This window comes from Chaetodon auriga, chromosome 4 (assembly GCF_051107435.1).
Source record: "Chaetodon auriga isolate fChaAug3 chromosome 4, fChaAug3.hap1, whole genome shotgun sequence".
Taxonomy (NCBI): Eukaryota; Metazoa; Chordata; class Actinopteri; order Chaetodontiformes; family Chaetodontidae; genus Chaetodon; species Chaetodon auriga.
The window spans coordinates 21313887-21332385 of record NC_135077.1 but is presented as its reverse complement, the minus strand read 5'-3'; the positions used below and the strand labels follow the sequence as shown (position 1 = coordinate 21332385).

At 42.5% G+C, this 18499-nt stretch overlaps 1 protein-coding gene across 1 annotated transcript; it reads right to left on the bottom strand.

The window, feature by feature from the left end:
- Window positions 1–2164: 2164 nt before the first annotated feature.
- On the bottom strand, window positions 2165–7002 carry inab (internexin neuronal intermediate filament protein, alpha b). The gene is made up of 3 exons (XM_076728887.1): window positions 5927–7002; window positions 5276–5400; window positions 2165–5062 (listed from the first exon to the last, which is right to left on the bottom strand). The coding sequence occupies exons 1-3, from the start codon at window positions 6971–6973 to the stop codon at window positions 4774–4776; spliced, it is 1461 nt and encodes a 486-aa protein (XP_076585002.1). The 5' UTR covers window positions 6974–7002; the 3' UTR covers window positions 2165–4773.
- Between the last annotated feature and the right edge of the window lie 11497 nt (window positions 7003–18499).

The following is an 18499-nucleotide window of genomic DNA, read 5'->3' as shown; positions in this document are numbered from 1 at the left end:
ACCGCCTGACTCTCATTTCCACCACCATCACAGTCTCACACAGACACTTATTACCAGACAGAACATAAAACATGCTTCTCCCTCAACACAGCCTCCTTTGTCCCAAAAGGGAAGCCATGAAAAGGAAAGATTGCCACAGTCAGTGAGGAGTGTGCATGTGTAATTGATATTTATTAACCTCTCAAACCTCTCATACTATGCATCCAAACATTGTTAAGACCCACAGAACTTAAGCTGCTTTTAATTTGTACGTGGAGATTACAAAACCGCAGAATATGTGCAAAATTTTGTGAAAGACAATGCATGAGTCATATAGAACGTGAAGAATATAAAACCATGAACTCTTGGGTTTAAAGAGCTGAAGCAAATCAATAGATAGAGAGTTTGCAATTAGATATTTTTCCAACCTTAAAGCTACCTAAAGAAAATAAAAAGGGGGGAAAGCAGATGTTACTATAATGAGATGTGAGAAATCAATAGAGAAAAATGGGTTTGTGTCAATATACTGGTAGCCTCTGTTTTAAGACAAGCTTGTGTGCAATAATCATAGAATGACACACTTGAGAAATCAGCTGGCTACAGCGCATGCTGATTGCATTGGCACTGAAGGTGCAACACCCACTGATGGCTTTAAGCAGCTATAAATTTGAAATTAATCCCAGAGTTTGTTAGAGGAGGCAAAAATGTATACGTGGTCACAGTCAGTACAGTTTTTTATATGTTTTTATAGCCCCATAATACTCTTGTGTTCTTTATGGTTATGAAGAAGGGGCAGGGTGGCTGTAAGGTGAGGCCTAAAATAGAAAGTTGAAGCACTTTTCAAGTTTGAAGCAAAAGCAGGGAGGGCTGTTTCATAACAGGGCTTTTACAGTGGCATTTCAGTGGATGTCTCTCACCACACCTTCTACTCAGCAGCATTGCAGGGGTATAAATCTTTGAAGAACTGCAACCTGCGTCACACATGCACACCCGGTGCTGAGGTTGTCCCACCCAGTTGGTGGGCGAGGAGAGATGAGCTTATCAGAGATAATCCATGGACCCAGGGTCTCAAGGTCTAGGACTGTGTGTGTGTGTGTGTGTGTGTGTGTGTGTGTGTGTGTGTGTGTGTGTGTGTGTGTGTGGAGCAGCGGTGGGATACAAAGATGAACGTACAGTACAGCAGCATGTAATCCATCATATCTCTTTAATACACATCTGCACTGTGACCCTGAGAAGTAAAGGACATCTACAAGGAAGAGGTCAAGGTGACATTTGGTGCAAAGTAATATTTACTTTTACAGCTAAATCAAAGCAAGACAGGTTTTCTTCAGGCCTGAGAACATGCTGGAAGAATACTTATATTACAATATTGGCACTCAACATTGAACCCTAACGGGTTAATGGGTACAATGAATTTTCTTTAGCCACAGATTTTCCTGCACATGTGCAACAGAAAGAAAACTCCCCACCGAGTAACTTTTAGTTATCACAGTAAAAACTACAGGTTGGTCTGTTGATGATGCTACAGAAGAATAGCATGTTATTATCATGTGCTCATGGTCTACTGTACTAGATGCTACTAAAGATTTGTGAATTCTCTCATCCATCTAATTACAAAAAACTCATCAGTGATGGAGGAACTACTCTTACTCAAGTAAAACTTACACAGTATGGAAATACTCCCTGCAACTCAAAATCTTACTTCATTATTGTTATTGAAATATACTTAAAGTATCAAGAGTAAAAGTACTCATTGTAATCATTGTAATTCAATAACATATATTATGTTATTGGATTACAATTATTGATGCATTCACGTGTACATCACTCTAATGTTGCAGCTGGCAAACGTGGAGTTAATTTCAATAACTTTATGTGCTGCTGGGTAGCCTGTGAATTTCCCCCTAGAGCTCAATCATTTATCTTAACCTGTAATAACGCATATTTTCTTCATGATATTTTGTATTATTAATCTGAATCTGCAAAGTCAAAAGTAACTATAGCTTTCATAGATATGCAGTGGAGTAAGAAAGAGTCCAGCTAAGTTATTATAACACCATTAATGGGATGCTAATGGGTAATGCATGCTTGGACTGATGACCCAGACTGACTGTCTGCACTTACCAATAGGTTATCCTTGCCTAAAAATTGTGTGTGGCATTCAAATAAACACAATGAACTCATATTCAGCCTCATTAATGTCAAGTTTTTATTCATATGGTGTCATACAGCAATACATAAGTAGTAACAACAGTAAAGAGAATAGCACGTCAACTACATTCAATCCCTATGCTTTTGTAGTCATGGTAGCTCTAATAAATACTAATAAAGAGATATGATTAAACACCCCACTGAACAGAATCATACACATCACACACATGGCCAGAATAAAAGCTGCTGGTGTTTTAAGGCATTTTACATCCTACAGTATTTGTTCTATGGCTAAATCTTGATTGTTGGTTTTGGAGCAGTGACACTTTTTATTTTCAGAAAATACTTGATGTTTTTCCATGAAGTGGTGTTCTGCGTGCGCACTTACAAAGGTTTGGCAGTGCTGTAGAAGTAGTCGTGAATTTTTTTCTTCAGACGTCGCACCAATGAAAACTCTTTTGGTTTACAGTGTAAAGATAAAAGCTTGATATTTGCACCCATGAACCATTCATACATTGTTATAGCTGTATACTATAAAATGCTGTTTATATTTTTCAGTTCTTGTTCATTTTATGCCTGTTTTACACTTAAATTCACCAATCCATAAAAGAAATTGCTAAACTTTCAAATTTTTTGCCCCTCAAATAGTTCCAGTTATGATAGGCCACTGTGTAGAGATATAAACACACTCGCTACAGTACTAAGATACTTATCACAAGCCTAAAGTAAGACAAAAGGAACCTGATCCAGAGTCTGCTGGACAGTCAGTGGTTTTTTTGTTTTCTGTGTGAGTGCAGTTTGTCAGGGCGTGGACCGCCGTGACTAGCAGCAGCAATAGAATAAGATAATTGTGTTAAAGTTGGCAGTGCACAAGCAGAAAAACAAGCTATAAGTCTCATACTGAAGGATTTCTAGTGGTGAGGTCGTACTACAACAGACATTGTATCCAGTCATGGCCACAGTTATAAAGAGCGAGGTCAAGTTGTTTCAAACACATCATGGTCTAGCAGCTTCTGACTGAATCTGAGATGGATTTTGCGTGTTGATGGCATTGGTTTGTCCTCTGGCTGAGTGATATGACATGGATTCTGGGGCTCAAAAGCGTTGTCGATGGCACATGGGTAATGGTGATACATGGATGGATCATACAGAATCTTGTAAATTTGTGCTAAAGCATAATTTACTATTCAGTCTTTAACGGACTGGAGGAAAATCCCTTCCTCTTTCTTATCATATTACCTGCATTTTGCCTCCTTTAGAGCACTTTTCTTCCCTTTTCCCGGAATCCTTCATATCACATTGTGCAAACTGTTCCAAATAGTTGTTTTGACAATCCTGTATAAGTGCCTTAAACAGGCTCTTCCCTTGTTATTCACATAGCATCAGCAACAAAGATCTGTAACCTACTTAAATCACATCCTACAGAGGGAGCTATGATAATTGTCCTCTAATCTAGCCTACAGGCTAACAAGCACATGTCTACTACAGTTGAGCGTTTTGCGTGATGATGCTCAGCATGGTAGATGGCCAACATTTTAACTTCAAACAACATAACTGTGTCAAATGATCAATGGGCTGATGGATTCCATGCAAGCATGACATCTACATACACCATGCAAATTATCCTCAATACATTGATACATTTGTTTTCGTGTTGGCTTCAGATCTTGTTTAAATAGCTTCAGCAATCCACTTTTGAAAGTGAAGTCTGAGGTTGTTCATCCTCTTTCATACTGTTGTCATGCAGAGCAAATTGGACAACAGCCAAACTGCCGATGCACCAACTGTGATCAAAAAAAGTTGTGCAATGGGAGATTTAAGCAGACATTTTGCTTAGAAACTCCATTTTTAGAGACTCAAAATAATGGCTCAGCAAGACGCAATCTTATATTATTTAGTTTGTCTGGATTGCTGCAACTGTAGACTGTGTGCTTCCTTACTAAATTGTTGTTATATCAAGAATAATTTTATTTGTAATGTATAAGTGGAAGTAGAAGCAATAACCGACACCAGCTGGTGTGAATTGAAGCTCTTGTTCTTGAAATGCGCACAGTAACACTCGCACACATGTGCCTCCATTGGAATGTGTTGAGAATATCTCACAGCTTGTGGTAATAGTGAATGACCAGAGTTATCATCTACTGAGTGTCAGTATGACATATTAATGTAACATTAGCCCACAGTGTGAAAGACCAGTAGAATATTGTATTTAGAAAGACCATACTTCTGTAAGAGATGCTACCTAAGTGCTTGTCATTGTCTGATGCTGAGGGTGTGAAAGAGAGAGAACAGATGCAGTGTGGTTTTGAATAGAGTGACAGTAGAGTTGTTATGGATTTCCTTTGGGGAACACATGTGGGGGACCGACGGGATGAGGAGGAATAAACCCTACATAAAACAAACATCCAGGTCCCACACTCTACACACTTGTGGACATCCAGCACACAATAGTTCAGACAGAAACCATGACCATCTTACTATGGTTAGAACAAGAAGGCAAAAGCAGAGCTATCATCTAAGATCCCCACAAGTGTTTGAGTGTAAAGGCTCAGGGTTTGTTTTAGGGTGGGGAATGAAGAGAGGTTTGGGTTTGCAGGGTAAAAGGGAAGCTTCAGGGGTCAAAAACAGGCTTACAGTAGGCTCTTAATTTTTCTGATTGGTGGGAATATCGCCGGAGTCTTGCTGCTTCTCCATCTTCTTTGTGGTGACCACCGTCTCCTCATAGACTTCACGCTGGGACACCTTGCCTCCAGACTTGCTCTGCTGCTGTTGCTGCTGGTCCTCGTCCTTGCCCTCCTTCTTGGAGCCCCTGCTGGAGCTGGTGTAAATACGGGACTGGTAGTTGTAGCCTTGCCCAGCACTTGAGCTGGTGGAGAGGCCAGGATAGGTGATCCCGGTCCCGATGCGGGTCTCCTCGCCCTCCAGTAGTTTCCTGCACAGAGGAGGATGGAGGGAAGGGTTTAGAAAGGATGATGTATAGAGGAGGAGATAAAGATAATTATTAGAATTAAATTAATAATTAATGGTTAAACAAGGGAGAGGAGGACAAAATCTCTATCTTAGTGCTTTTAAATTCTTTCACCTCCACATCATAGAACTTATCACAGCTGATAATGTGTGAGTTGTCTTTGAGAGAGCAGCCTACCTGTAAGCTGCTATTTCAATATCCAGAGCCATCTTGACATTCAGCAGGTCCTGGTACTCCCTCAGGTGACGAGCCATCTCGCTCTTAGTGGTCCTCAGCTCATTCTCCAGCTCTGCCATGCTGTCCTAAAGAAAACACATCAAGAGAGCGATAAAAGAAAAGTGGACCAGGGTTCAAAAATTTAAAAAAAAGAGAGAGAGAGAGACAAAGTAAGTTAGAAATAATCATCTGTGACCACATGGCTGGCAGAGGAATAATCACAGTGGCCAGACAAAGACCCCTGGCTGTGCAATGTGTAGCTGGAGATTAGAGTCGATTCGACTGGGTTGAAATGTTTGTTCTTAAAGCATATTCTCAGTTGGGAGTGCTGAATCAAAAACAACACCTGATGAAATTACTCATTTGCAGCACGTACACGCTCAGAGGGCGTTGTCAGATGTAGCTGCTGAGCGCGCTGTCCCGGGGGAGTGACTTTCAGCACCACGGACAGAGCCCGACCCGCAGCAGCTGCCCCTCATATGATCACTGCTCTGACATTCACTTCCTCAGATGAAAAACAGCCTATTCATTTCAATGTAAATAATAAAGAACTTTCATGACGTTATGGTTTTCTATCATCTATGGGTTGTCGAGTAATTCAAATGTGATTACCTGGTAGTTTCCAATCTCCACGCTGTGCCTGTCCTCCATATCCCGGAGCTGCTTTTCCATAGACTCGTTGGTTCCCCTCAGACTCTCTATCTCGATGGTCTTGGACTGCAGCTGCCTCCTGAACTCGTTCATCTCCTCCCTGCTGGCGCGGATGGCCTCGTTACTCCGGTTGGCCTGCGCGGACAAGTCGGCGAACTTGCTCTTGTACCACTCCTCGGCGGACTGCAGGTTCTTGGACGCCATGGACTCGTACTGGCCTCGGATCTCCTTGAGGGCGGAGGTGAGATCCGGCTTGGACACCTCCATCTCCACAGACACCTGGGCAGCCTGGATCATGTCCATCAGCTCGGCCACCTCCTCCTCGTGCACCTTCCTGAGGAAGTTGATCTCGTCCAGCAGAGATTCCACCTTCTTCTCCAGGTCCAGGCGCACCATGGTGGCATCATCCACATCTTTCTTAAAAGCCTTTAGGGTGGCCTCCGCCTCCTCTCGGGCACGGAACTCCTCCTCGTATTTCCCCCTGAGCTTCTGCAGGTCGTCTTCAATAGCATCCCTCTCGATCAAGAGCTGGGACTTCTCCCCGTTCAGCTCTTCGAGCTGGGAGCGCAGTTCGCGGATCTCTTGCTGGTAAATCTCGGCCAAGCGAGACGGCTCGGTCTGCCGCTGGCGCAGCGCAGTCAGCTCGGTCTCCAGCACTTTGTTGTGCTGCTCCAAGTTGTGCACTTTCTCGATGAACATTGCAAAGCGGTCATTAAGACCCTGCATTTGTTCCTTCTCATTGGTGCGGACGATTTTGAACTCATTAGTGAGGACGCTGCTCTGTGTCAGGTCGAAGGTCTCCAGTGGCATGGAGGAGAAGGAGCGGCCGGACTTTCTGCTGTACGAGATCGGGGGTGCAATGTTGCTCCGGGATAGAGAAGAAGAGCGGTAACCTGCCCGAGAGGACATGTTCACCGGTGTCCGCGAAGGAGAGGACGCGTAACGGGGAGAATCCCCGAAAATCTTACGGTAAGAGGAGGAGGAAAAGACCTCAGATCCGTAGCTCATCTTGGCTCGTATGGAGACAGAGCAGAGCAGTGGGCGCGTCTCCTTTATATAGGGGGACCAACCCAATCACTAATTAATGCCCGACGGCAACATCAGGACTCATTCGTTCCACATGCGTCAGGTAGCACAGTGTGAATTTTGTGCCATACATTAATTCGTCTCTGCTCATAATTAGTGTACTAAAATCCTGGCATTAGTCCAGATGTGCGCTGTGGACACTGTTCTTTGTGTGCCGCAGAGGGAACTGTCCTACTGTCCTTTGTGGCGCAGTGGTGATGCGTCAGTGTCTGATCGCTTATTGCACATTTACCCTTAAAACAAACAAAAAACTCTGCAATGTTCTTCCAGAAGCAAATCATAAGATTTTGATGTCGGGGTGACCTCCAGCCTGCTTTCAGTGTGTCTGGAAAAACATTGAGATACCTCTACCTCGGAAGCCCAGTGGTTTTCAGGCAGAATGGTGAGTGTGCGCTTCAAAACTTTTTGCTGTTGTACATAGCTGCAACTGGTAGTTGACAATTAACAGTGTTACTGCTCTGTAAAACATTACAGTTCCACTTTCCACAAAATGACATTTCTGATGAGCTCTAAACTTCTGTGTATATTCAAAGTTATTATTCCCCAAGTGTCCTGGACAAAATGTTTGGTTTTACACCTTTAAAATGATGAAGGAACGTGTGTGTTTCGCACCTCTTCTTCTCGGGCGTCTGCAGGGACAATGAGGCTAAAATGTATGAATGAAAAGATGCTGAAAATTTCCAGAACAAAAGGGAGAGATGTTTGTGCACCTGCTGACCATCAGCAGAGGAGCTGTGAAGTGAGGGCTCTCCGTTTGGAGATGAATTTGTTCATAAAGGTGGAAGCAGCAAACTGCGCTTTATGTCCTCAGGTTGGCCTTGAAGGTGTCGCTAAAGAGTTTAGAGTTGAATCTTCAAGAAGAAAAAAACTTAAGATCTTTATTCATAGTTAGTCTTTACACAAAGTCATAGACTTCTAGAATATTTTGTTTTGTTCCACACTCCTAGAAAACAGCGTCCTGCTGACAGGCCTTTGCTGCCCTCTGTTGTCAAACTGTGACACACTGCAAGCAACCACGAGTATTTCACATATACTGAATGCTCGGAGGTGATGGAAGCAGGTCCAGTAAATGTCAAACTTGCTCTAGAAAAGATGGTTTAAGGAATACTTACTTCAACTGCAGGAGTGTCAGAGATGGTCAGGAGTGAAACACACCCTTGTCCCTGGAGATATAGTGCTTATAGTGGACAACACAGCACCTTGCAGCTCATGGGTTATGGGAAGAATCCTACAAACCTTTCCAGACAGGAGAGGCTTGGTGCGTTAGGTGCACATTAAGACAAAGAGCAGCTGCATGGACCGGCCAATAACCAAGGTCTGTCTGTTACAGGAGTCTGAACCTGAATGAAGAGTGGCAGTTGCACATTGTGACACTTTGACGCCTACCTTGACTCTGACCCTGACCTTGACTGACAGAGTCATGGCAAAGATCACTCTTGAATAAGACTATGTGCCAGTAACCTCTGGTCTTACTGACTTATGACCCATTTACAGGATTGGGAGGAAGAAAGAAGACAGAAATGTAAAGTCATTTTATGAACTTTGATTATTGAGCTTTAAATACTTTGTGCCTCTTATTAACTTGTGTAATGTGAGTAATTGTTATGTAATAACTTAATAATTAGGGGCTGGAGTTTAGGAGCCATGAGGGATTTAGTGTAAACAGATAATTTTGTTTTGGTTTATATACTTGCTATTTTGGTTATTTTTGATTGTTTATTTGTTATTGAATAATTCTGATGATTGTGATAGGTCACATGGATGTGGGCGGTGATATGTGGTAAGTTAGGTTATGTTGGTTAAGTTATGTGTTGTCTGTCTTTTCTCCCCTGTCTGTCTAACTGGGTGTGTCTCTACACCTGGCCAGCTCCGCCTCCTGAGGTGCACACCTGATGAGCATGACCCTGTTATAGGCACAGGATAAAAAGGGAGAGCTCTCTCCTACTTCTTGCCGGATTGTCCTGAATCCCTGGCGTTGTCTTCGTTCATTTAGTGTGAGCACTACGTTTTTCTCTTTCCTCTCTTCGTGAGTTGTGCTCATGTTTAGTTTGTTTTGGACTGCCACTCACAGTGTGCTCTGTGTTTCAGTTTGTCTGCCCGCCTCGTCAGCATGTGCCTTGCCTCAGAAACCCGTTTCATCGGACCTCCCTTTCTTTCTTTCCACTCACTTTTTGGGTGCACTTTTCCTTGTTCAACTCCTTTTGAGTGTGTTTTGTGTTTATTTTGTCCACTCATTATGAGTGTGTTTTTTGTTGGATATTCCTTGTTTAAAATAAATTGTTTTTGTTTGATAGATTCCCTCTCTGGTCTGCATCTTTGGGTCCAAAGAAATTATTCAGGCCTTCTGCCTAACATTTAATTAACTGCAGGAGCAGGACAGGGAACATGGGGATGAAAGGAAGGAATGACATCCAGAAATCAAACCTGGGATGGTGTTGAACAGTGCACCTACAAATTATTTTAATGCTACTACTAATAACAATAATAATAGTAATGATAACAATCATCATAATTCATATTATTGTCATTATTATTAGTAGTATTATTGTTGTTTTTGTTTGTTCTTAGGAGGAGAATAGACAGACAGACAGACAAACAGGCAAAGCAGGCCACTGCCCAGGGGTCCCAGACCTATGAGGGCTTCAAAAGCCCCAGATCATAGTGTACCAACTGCCTTTCGGTAATTTAATTGCGCATATGTTATGGAATTTGTATTACTAATGAATTACAACTACTTATTTTAAGTAAGGCAAACCCTGCAGTATTTGCTTATTATGGCCTGTCATGTGGAGGAGCTCTTAGATAATCTGGTTTTCTTTAAAACTACCATCAAAGGGCCCAACAGCAAATTTTGCCTGTTTTTCCAAACAGGTTAATCCAGCCATGAAGTCAGCAAACTTCATACTTTAAAGCCTCTGCATCTGTCTCTCAGTCATGTTTCCATCAGTTCTGGGGACATTACATAGACTTACATTCATTTCCTGGAGCCTTATCCTAACCATGACCATTACCACTACTTGCCTAACCCTTACACAGAAATTTCCCTGTTAAATCACAGTAAACTACGGGCAGCTATAGTTGCCAGCATGAAACTGCTTTTCAGCAGAGTACCCCCTGTATAACAACAGTTTATTACTGTAAAAGAATCACCGTACTGTGTTGTATAATATTTAGCTTTACAGTATCATACTGTCAGCTGGTTGGTTGCATGATACTGTTATTTTAGTGTTCCTGCTGTAATCTCCATATCCAGTTTATTACTGGTGTAGTGTATTACAGAGCAGTAGAATGAAGAATGAAAACCATGAAAATTGCAAGCACAGATATGACTTGGACAAGTGATGGCTTTACAGTCTTTTATTAAAGTCAATTCATTTTTGTAGAAAACAAAACAGGATCCATAAAAATGCCAGTCCTTGTGCTGAACAGGTTTTCAGTCTGCATGTCCTCGTCTTTGTGCCCTCAATTCATTTTCTTTTTGTCTTGAACTATGACAAGTGCTACCCATATCGCCTTACATTTATGCCATTCAGTAGCCAATGCACTTCAAATAATAAAATGATTGTCAAATACAACCCACGAGAGTAATTAATCATGTGAAACAGGTTCTCAACAATTTCTATACAACTTAATGCATCCTGCCTTCAGTGTCCATCTTTCATCAGTTATGATCATGTGCAATAGAAAGCAAGTGAAAGAGCAAGTCTGGAGCTGCAGAAAAGGGATAACTACAGTGAACTATACTGAACTTAACAGACCATAATACTGAGACTTATAACTTATAACACGACCATCTGGCTGCAGTGTGGGCTGTTCCTTTGTCAAAGTGAGGTCCAGTGTGGAGATGTGTTGTGGCCTAAAGTCACATGAAGACCAACAGCTGTTTCTTGGACACCACCGTCCCCTCGCTGGACTTTGTTCCTCTTTGGGTTTGATACCAGTGAAGCACCTGAATGTGTAATAACAGAGAAAGTATATATCTGATGTGGTAAGTAAAGATTGCCTGCACGTAATGCATTCACCAAATAAATATTCAAGGATGTTTTCTTATGATAATCGCGTCTGTGACTCATCATTATGACACAATGATCTCAATATAATAAACTACTTTATCATAATGAAAAACGATGGGTAGAAAAGCAACACGACACACCATAAAAAACATGAAATAGGTCAATAACACATTTTACCGAGGACTTGATTAGATTAGAAATTAATTAATGAGTTAATCGTGAATGATCCAGCTGGCTAACTTAACTGTGTATAAATCCGATCACGTGGCCATAAAAATCAAATAAATCGACATGTTATTGTTATGGTGGTTTGACAGACAGATATCAGATGTTGTCCACTGAGCAGCTGAAGGGCAGATATTAGCTAACGTTAGCTGGAAACACCTGCACGCATGTTAGCATCATGTGGTGAACACGAAAAAGAAAAGTTATATAAATATGACACAAAGTGGATATATAACAGGGTCATGCTGATCAGTAAAGCACAGGGGCAGGATGGATGATGCTGCACCGCGTGATCAATGATCCACAATATTTACGTCTATCTTTTATTATCTTTACACTGACTGTGAGCTAAGTGAGGCGATGGGACTGGATGCATCACCTTACTGAGATGAGAAACGGGCGGACACAAATGAAAAATAATGTATAATGTATTTCACCGTTAAGATTGTACATTAGTTTGCTGTTACTAATATTTTGTGACTCAGACGCATCGATAAGTATTGAACTGTATTTACGAAGAATAGTACATTACTTGATAGAATTTCCTGTATTTTAATACAGTAATTTGTTACAGTGAGTCTTCGCCCTAAAATTGAATGATTTACATTATGGATAGTTGTGTTTTGCCCTCATAAAGGTGACGAGTGCGTGTAAACTTAATGTCCCCACAAGATGAGTAATACATGGCCACACACACGCTCTCGCACGCACATGTTCTATTAGAACGCAGAACGTTCTGAGAGCGTTCTGCGTTCTGTGCTTTCTGTATAAATACGGCCGCGCAGATTTCAGCATTAGACCACAAACATTTCACTGAGAGACACATCGCTCCCAGAGAGAACTCCTGAATATCGACAGTTCAGTGCTCATCTAAACAACATCTGAACAGAGACTGGTGAGTAAACGCACTATAGAGGAAACTTAAGGAGTGAATTCGTTTTGAGTTTCTAAATGAATGTGCACAATTTAAAAACGTACGAAAAGCTAACGAATACGTTTTTAGTGAAGCAAATTCTGTGCATCAGCAGCAGTGAGTGAGTTTTAGTGTGAGATGGAGGACAGGTAGTGTCTGTCCATGTGTCCAGCTTTAAACAGAGACAAGAGCAAAACCTTTCAGCCATGATGTCTGTGCAAACAATGTGCCAGATAACTTGTGTTGATGTAAATATTTCACATGAAAGAGCAAGAGTAAAGCTGTGTTTTATCACACAGTGAGCTGAATATTTTCAATCCATGTGCACATTTAGAGAAAAGCATTTCCCCCCTAAAATTATTTTTAGGATGAAACTTTTTGATACATCCAGCTTCTTGAATTTGATCTATATAACAAACAAGTAAATACACACATGCAAATATTAACATGCCTGCAGCTTGGAGCACATGTGAAAGTTGCTTCTTGTGAAAATATTGTTTAAAGCAACAGTATTCTGCAACCTGAGGACTACACCCCACCCCCACCTGTCACCTCCACAGTTTGCTTCACTGCTGAGCAAGTGAGAAGACAGCTGATGAGACTCCACTCAAACAAGGCTCCAGGCCCTGATGGTGTCAGCCCCAGGGTGCTCAAAGCCTGTGCCTCCCAGCTGTGTGGAGTTCTTCACCATGTCTTCGACATGAGCCTAAGTCTCCAGAGGGTCCCCATGCTGTGGAAGACGTCCTGCCTCGTTCCTGTGCCAAAGACGCCACAGCCCAGACCTGTGGCACTGACCTCCCACATCATGAAGACCCTGAAGAGACTTGTCCTGGAGCAGCTCCGGCCCATGGTCAAGCCACTCTTGGATCCCCTCCAGTTCATCCCAACTTGGAGTTGAGGATGTCATCATCCACCTGCTCAACTATGTCTACGCCCACCTGGACAAGCCGGCGAGCACTGTGAGGGTTATGTTTTTTGACTTCTCCAGTGCATTTAACACCATTCGCCCAGCTCTACTGGGTGACAAGCTGACAGCAATGCAGATGGACCCCCCCCCTAGTGTCCTGGATTGTGGACTACCTGACTGGCAGACCACACTACGTGCACCTGCAACACTGTGTGTCTGACAGAGTGGTCAGCGACACTGGGGCCCCGCAGAGGACTGTTCTCTCTCCCTTCCTCTTCACCCTCCACACCACGGACTTCAACTATTGCACAGAGACCTGCTATCTTCAGAAGTTTTCTGATGACTCTGTGATAGTTGGATGTATCAGTAAGGGTGATGAGGATGAGTACAGGGCTGTTGTGGACAACTTTGTCTCATGGTGTGAGCAGAACCATCTGCAGCTAAACGTGGCAAAGACAAAGGAACTGGTAGTGAACCTGTGGAGAACCAAGGCACCGGTGACCCCTTTCTCCATCCAGGGGGTCAGTGTGGACATTGACTACAAGTACCTGGGGGTACATATTGACAATAAACTGGACTGGGCAAAGAACACTGACGCTCTCTACAGGAAGGGCCAGAGTCGTCTTTATTTTCTGAGGCAACTGAGGTCCTTCAACATCTGCCGGACTATGCTCAGGATTTTCTATGAGTCTGTGGTGGCTAGTGCTATTCTCTATGCTGTTGCGTGCTGGGGCAGCAGGCTGAGGATGGCGGACGCCAACAGACTCAACAAACCGATCCGGCTTTAAGGTGGGCATTGGTGGAGGTGACTGGAGCTGGAGCTGTTCGGAGGTGTCGTGGGGGATGGTTGCTGGACTTGTCTTTCAAGTCCTTCGACTCTTTGTATCTGCCTTTGTCCCCACTCCTGAAGGCCTCTTCCTTTGCCAACCTTAGCTGCCTGAGTTGGGCTGTGCCAGAGTTTGTCGTTGTTGTAACACACCCTGGTGCGTGATGGAACACAGCAGTCCTCACAGAAGCTGATGTAGGACGTCACAGCCTCCGTGTACTCATCCAGACTGTTGGTAGCAGTCCTGAACACATCCCAGTCAGTAGAGTCCAAACACGCCTGGAGATCCTCCACAGCCTCGCTGGTCCACTTCCTTGATGTCCTCACTACAGGTTTGCAGAGCTTTAGTTTCTGCCTGTACGCAGGAATCAGGTGCACCATGACGTGGTCAGAGTGGCCCAGTGCAGCACGGGGGACGGCGTGATAAGCATCCCTGACGGTGGTGTAACAGTGATCCAGAATGTTCTCCTCTCTGGTTGGGCATTTGATAAACTGTCTGTATTTAGGGAGTTTGTGCGTGAGGTTACCTTTGTTAAAGTCGCCAAGGACAATAACTAAGGAGTCAGGGTTGGTCCGCTCCACACGCAGTATCTGGTCAGCGAGCATACACTGTGCGTCCTGCATGCTGGCCTGCGGCGGGATGTAAACACCGACCAGAATGAATGAAGTGAACTCACGGGGTGAATAAAAAGGCTTACAGTTAATGGTGAAAGATTCCAGGTCAGGAGAACAGTGCTGCTGGATCACTGTCACGTTGTTGCACCAACCACTGTTGATGTAGAAACAGATTCCTCCACCCACCAATGATGAAGTCATCAGTGTGGTATGTGGCCAAAGGACGTCCGCTTCTATGCCTTTCTGTGACTCTTCCAGTCTCTCTGTTTCTCTGTTGCAACCTGCTGATGACACTCTGTAACACTCTCAGCTCAGTGGCCACCTTCCTTTGAGAACATCCCGTTTGAGGCCTCGCAATGGCGAGGTACTGTTGACCAATTGTTAGGTGTTGTCTTGGTCTCATGATGTCAATATGTGAACAGCATGATGAAGAGGACTGTTTAAATAGCAATTTTAATTGCACCAGGAAATTTATTGGTCGATTCATGGATCAAACACCAATTTTACCGTTCAGCTCCTTGTTAGAGAATAGCAAGTTGTGCAAAAAGGTCAAATTTGTTATTGTCTGTGTGATTATGATGTGGCTTTTTCTTTCTGTGTGGTTGTTTGTGTTTTTTGTAACCTTCTCCCCGTGGCAGAGTCGGCACGCTGCCAGATTGGACTCTCGTAACACTACCTGTGTGAAAGTAGTGGACATGAACAGACATGCTTCAATAGTTCAGCTGTACATGTTCGAACCTGAATTGGATCCTGAAGAAGAAGGGGAGGCTCCTACAGAACCTCATACTCAGAGAATTCAGCAGGATGCTTCTGAATGGTTAGTCCAAAAATGTCTTTCTATTTTTTTTCTCTTCAATACGAGCCCCCCCTGTACAGGGGGCAGCGTGAGATGCACACAGTTCAGATGGTCAATTCTCATGCTAGGAAGCACCAATCCTAACTTGTAGCATACCAGAATGATGGGAGAAACTCAGCTAAAAGCCTCTACCAAGCATTGCCATGCAAACGAAACATAATTCATACCCCAAGAAATTATATGGATATGTAACGAAAACATGAAAACATTAGTGCATCTGCTGATTTCACCACGTCACGCAAACCATACAAGCCTGATATCATATGAAAGCAGAGAGTCAAAAGGTCCTGGTTGTTTACATAAAGAGAAGGGGAGAAGGGGATTTCTAATTTGCATGCACTTCTTATATTAATCTGCTCTACTGATGCTGCTGTAATCTGGAATTTCCCCTCGCAGGACAAATAAAGGAATATTGAATTGAATTGAATTGAATTGAATTGAATTGAATTGAATTGAATTGAGTGGGGGGAGTGCTCTTCATGTGATATACTATCTCTGGGGTTACTTCCTTCTGGATCATCATTGGTGTTTCTATGGTGATCTTGGGTGCTGCCCCTCGATTCTCTTGACTCTGACTGGTCAATAGAGGTGTCGATCATCAAATTCGACCACTGGGTTGCTGAGACATTGACCGGTCTAACTGCGCTGTTAGTTTCAGTGCTCCTTGTCATTTACACATGAATGGGCAGAGCGCACACAGAGGGCACTGCTGACCAGCACTACTGGCCATTCACCTCAGGCTGAGAACAGGAGCTAGCTAGAGCACACACATTGAAATCTAAAACGTGGATGCTATTATTGGTTGCAAATACTGGTATGCAAGGTTTCTTATTTCTTTAGCTTTATACATGCATGAATTGTCTTTTTTTTTTTTTTTTTTTTGTTTAAATTTGTTTGTATCGTGTATTTGTAGTGCACATGTGGAAATTGTGCAACAATGCAGTCAGAGCCTGAGAACATATGCTGCCAGGAGGTGCCACAGGTCACATTATCTTTATCTACACTGATGATTGCAGTGTATGATTGCAGATGACATGCCACTGCACATACTCACCTTATGTTATGCATAATAAGTTGCAAGACGGCTGCAGCAGCTGGATGAAAGGCCTCCATGCATGATTGACCATCAAGGTTCGGAACTTGTTTGCCTAAATGTGTTTAGGCAAATGTATTTACAGGGCTGAATACAGCTATGGGGGATAGAGCAGTGAGTTTTATCTATATTAACCTACTTCACTGTTCATACACCATAATAAACTACATATAGTCAGCCAATACCACGAATTCAGATCATATTTTTTCTTGAACATATAAAGTATAATAATGAATGCAGCCTTCTGGATTTTGGATGTTCAGGTGAATTGATGATGGATGAACTGGTGAGCTGACAGATGAGAGCGATTTCCCCCAATAAAGCATCCAGCCAACACAAGCCATCCTTATCAAAACACCCTGTATGAAGCACCATGGAGCTGCAAGCTGAATGACATGCATTATATTTATGCAGGATATTCAAACCTGAGCCTCTGAGTTGCCCTACAAATACCCTGGAGGACCTTTTTACCTTTCTCCAGGAATCTGTGCTGGTATCAAGCAATGTGTAAAGTCTGTGACAATGAATTCTGTGTGAATAAAATGAAGCCTTGCAAGCCAAAATCAGCTTGTGGTAGGGGAGGCACGTAGCTATAGTGACAATGTCAATGGGAAATGTTTCATTCCCGGAGTTATCTGGAGAAATGCATTTTTGACATTTTCCTCAAATACTGACCTGAGTGAAATGTCATCAAAATGTTTTGGGTTGCATTTTGTCCTGTTACTGTGACTGAGTATATTTTTGTGCATTGTTTTGTACTTGTAATTGGGGTCTTTTCAAAAACCCTACTTTTGCTTATTATTATTTGTATTTTTAGTATTTGAAGCAACACATTTTCTGTAGTTTCTCCTCCCTAGTGTATGTGAAATGTAACAATGATAATGAACTGACTTTTAGCTTTAAAGCTGCTGTGTAGTATCCAATGGTTGACAGTGGTCAGGTATGCTAACTCAAGCACTATTAGTGCAATTTTGAAGTATTTGTACTTTAGTTAAGTATTTCCATACATGCTACTTTATACTACTATTCCATTACATTTCAGAGAGTAATAATGCACTTTTTACTGGACTGTCTGACAGCTGTGATCATCTACTTAAGAATTTACATGACCTAACCCTACTATTACAAGAAACAAACAAATGAACACACAAAACAGTGCGTAGATTGGGCCTCTAGTCACGTTCCAGATGTCTATGAGTTGTTAGCAGTTTCATTTCCCCTCTAAACTTCTCACATGGTTTCATTTGATTAACTGTTTGAGGCCCAAAGAGGTAAAACTAGCAAAGATTAAAGAAACAACCACAATCTGTGAAGCAGAACTTAGTTTTTTCCTCTTTTCTCCCCCATGAATCATCTCCCGACCCCTCAGATTTAATGGTTGACCCTTTGGAAGGCCCCAACCCCTGGATTCAGAACCACTGGAATAAACTACCTAACTGTATAAAGTCAAGCTCCTCCTTGACCACAGTAAAAATGCTACTTGCTACATCAGTTATTAACAATATAATGGCAAATGCTTTTACTTTGGTACTTTTTACACTAGAAATAGCTGCATTTTGCTGATAATACTTATGTAATTTTTACTTAAGTAGGATTTTGAATGCAGGACTTTTATTATAATGGAGTAGCTGTACTGTGTATGCATATATCCACCACGGGGGTACAGTACAATGTTGTCAGATGTTTCAGCACCTGAACAGATGGGAAAGCATCTAAGTAATCAGCAAACATGAGACAACTGTGCTTGACTTTATCTGTGCACTTGCATTTTTTGTTGTTTTAGTTGAGTAAACAAATGTTAGTAATATAATAGTATTCCATCTTGGGTAGATCACTGATTTACTCTGCTGCAGGTTCACTGAAAGCTAATAAATCCCTGCACCAACTCAAATAGATGCAATTCTACACATTAATATACTCAAATGATGACAGATGCGAGTCACGTGTCTGTGCCACGACGACACATCGTCCCGCCTCCTCCTGATAGACAGAGTTAAACC

Excerpts from the sequence above, each read along its gene's own strand:
- inab (XM_076728887.1), bottom strand. The coding sequence starts at position 6,973 with ATGAGCTACGGATCTGAGGTCTTTTCCTCCTCCTCTTACCGTAAGATT. Across the intron at positions 5,401-5,926 it reads TGGAGATTGGAAACTACCAG|GACAGCATGGCAGAGCTGGA; the intron begins GTAATCACATTT and ends TGTTTTCTTTAG. Across the intron at positions 5,063-5,275 it reads ATTGAAATAGCAGCTTACAG|GAAACTACTGGAGGGCGAGG; the intron begins GTAGGCTGCTCT and ends TCCTCTGTGCAG.